The 2,738-nt window shown below is 40.6% G+C and overlaps 1 protein-coding gene across 1 annotated transcript in view; it reads right to left on the bottom strand.

The window, feature by feature from the left end:
* Nucleotides 1-29: 29 nt before the first annotated feature.
* LOC113979419 (nucleolar protein 8-like) overlaps nt 30-2,738 on the bottom strand; it is a 2,971-nt gene continuing 262 nt past the window's right edge. Inside the window, exons 2-5 of the mRNA XM_027706814.1 lie at nt 1,858-1,977; nt 1,445-1,529; nt 452-596; nt 30-145 (exon numbers count right to left, since the gene is read on the bottom strand). Coding sequence (XP_027562615.1) covers nt 58-145; nt 452-596; nt 1,445-1,529; nt 1,858-1,977 — 438 coding nt within the window. The 3' untranslated portion in view covers nt 30-57. The remainder of the gene's footprint in view (nt 146-451; nt 597-1,444; nt 1,530-1,857; nt 1,978-2,738) is intronic.

Raw genomic sequence — 2,738 nt, 5'->3', positions numbered from 1 at the left:
CTAAAACCATCTCTCCACGGGAAGAAACATCACAACTATAGCTACCAAGCTGCAATATTACCTCTCCTTTTCTGCAGCACTTGGCTTCCTTTCAAAAACTGCATGGTCCTCTCTTGTGGGATCATAACGGAGGGCATTAATATCTCTATGAAAACAGGAAGGAAAAGCCATGAGACATTCTGAAGGCTCAACCGAAAGCCACCCCAAACCTTCACAGTAGGATCCAAATTCACATCGAGTTCTGTACCAAAAAACCTCCAAAATGTAGCTGGCATTTAGAAAACCCCTGCTAAGCAGTCAGTGACTGAGAAAGTGCATTCAATACTGACTTCAAATACAGACAAGGAAGGAATTACTTTTCTCAGCCATCTAGGCAGAAAGTTTAGTTAGGGAACAGTGGCAAAAATTAAGCCTCCCTAAAACTCCTTTGCTGATGGTGGATGAGTCATACTTGAATTTCTTGGCACTTGTGGCTGTTTTATTTGGCTTAGGCTGTTCCAGGTTGATGTTCAAGAGGCTTCCCAGTAGTTGCAGATTTTTCTTTTTCTCTGCAGCAAGCTCCTCTTCCTCATCTGCCTTCAAGCTCTTTGTCTCTGCTAAGAGAACAATAAATACATTCTATTTTCCCTGCTAAGCCTGTAATATTTGATGCATAATATCACTACAGTACTAGAAGAGCTCACATCCATCAAAACCCATCCCTTTGTTCATCTTAAAGCTACTTAGAGGCCTTGTCCCTTGCACTGTAGACAATCTTTGATTAGAACAGTCGTGGGTATCTATTTCACGTGAAAGTCAGATCCGTTATTGAACTTGTTCCCTGCTTAGACCTCATGACTGTGCAACTACTCTGCCACTGACTGATGCTCTAGAGAAGATCACATTAAAGCAACGAAGGGAGTAGCAGAACCAGGCAAAAATTTCAGTTTCAGAAAGAAATTGTCAATCTTGAACACTGGGTTAAAATTTTCCTTTTTTGGGGGCAGGGGGAGATTTCATTTCTTTTTCCCTTTCTCAGCGTTTCTGCTTTCTGCTGTTAAATTAAAAAATAAACCCTTCTAAGGCTGCCAAATCTGCCACGGACTGCAGGATGGCTACAAAACAGTTTAAATGAATGTAATGGTCAAAAAGGTGACTTTACTAAGTCACCACTTACCCTGGTTTTCCATGTGGATAAACACAAGCTGTAGAATGCTGCACTAAAAGCTATTTTCAAAAGGTGATTTATCAGCCACATACCCCTCATTCAGCTCTTACAAATACTTTTGCAACAGACTCCTTTAAGACGACCCAGCCACCAGCATTTACTGCGCACGGCCACGGCAGAGTTGGGTTGTTTTCTTTAAAGAATCACCAAAGAAGCAAAAGTACTCCAGGAGCTGCTTCAAAAATTGAAGCTCCAGGACACGGTTCCATTAGCAGCAGGAAATATGGACAGGTTTACCTTCCTCCTCACTGTCACTCTCCAGGAATCGAGCGTCCATGCGGAATCTTTCGTCGGTGCCAAATCGGGATTGCAGCTTCAGGAGCTAAACAAGAGAAACAGATGCTCTTAAGCACTGGAGCAGGAAATCAGCAACATTCTATAACTTTTTTCTTTTTACTATCATTAATGGTAACATACGAATAACCTTTAGCTCTTGAGGCCTTTTCCAGAAATTTCTTTGCATACAAAGATGACCCCACACGTTACTTCCTCCGTGGCTGCTCTTGCCTCTATTTAAGGGAACTCTATTTTATAATGTTCATAACAATCATATTCAGCAGTAATACAAGCCTACAAGTTATGTTCTTCTGAAGTGGCCTTACAGAGACTTAGAAGAAGGACAACTCAGTTCCAGCAATGGGTTCACTCACTTTTTCCCCAGCCTTGCCTTCAAACTGGGCCTTAATTTTGAATCGCTCGTCGTCCGTATCGTCCTGCTCGTCCTCACTGCTGTCAAACAGTTTGCCTGAAGCTTTGGGAGCAGATTTATCCTTTGGTAAACAAAAAGAAAAAAAAAACAAACAGAAAACGAGCTGTTCACATAGGTCTGAGGGTATCAATCAGTACCAACTTTGTTTGTCTGCTTTCCAGTTTACCGGAAAAAGTGGATTTCCTGCACAACCAACTCACTGAGCCACGTGCTTCAAACCTTATCCTGTACACACACCTTGTGAATTCTGGTTTATAATCACGACTGTCAAGTTTTACCACAGGCAGAATTCCCATCTAAAGGGTAACTCAGGTATTACGATATGAGATAGTTAAGTATAAAAATCTCCCTGATCATGTCAAGGGAGATCAATTTAAAAATATCAATGGCTAATTAAATCATGAGAATGGCCCCAATCTTACTACTTTTATGAGGAAAAAACCCAACAAAAGCAAACCCAGTGGTTTAAAGCTTTAGCAGAGATGTGACTAAAAAATGTGATATGCAAGAAGTTCTATTCCAGAAAAAAAAAAAGTAATTGTACTGAAACCATGGCAGTAAAACCCTGAAGAATCTGCTCAATCAGAGTAAAGAAGAAGCCCCACACAGCTTCTTTGGAGCTCAACATCATTTAAAAACAAGATACTGCATTAGCACAGATTGTTTGTCCAGTGCTGGAAAGAGCAGAGTAGTTCCATTCTGCTCAAGCCAAAACTCTTCACCTTCCTTTGACTAAAAGCAGAGGAATTTCAAAACTAATTACACAAACATTCTTTTTCTTCTAAAGTTCGAATATCTTTGATACAAATCTCCATCTCCTTA

The sequence above is a fragment of the Neopelma chrysocephalum genome, unplaced genomic scaffold (assembly GCF_003984885.1).
Source record: "Neopelma chrysocephalum unplaced genomic scaffold, ASM398488v2 Primary Assembly neopelma1_79555, whole genome shotgun sequence".
NCBI classification, from domain to species: domain Eukaryota; kingdom Metazoa; phylum Chordata; class Aves; order Passeriformes; family Pipridae; genus Neopelma; species Neopelma chrysocephalum.
This window is presented reverse-complemented; position numbering and strand designations above follow the sequence as displayed.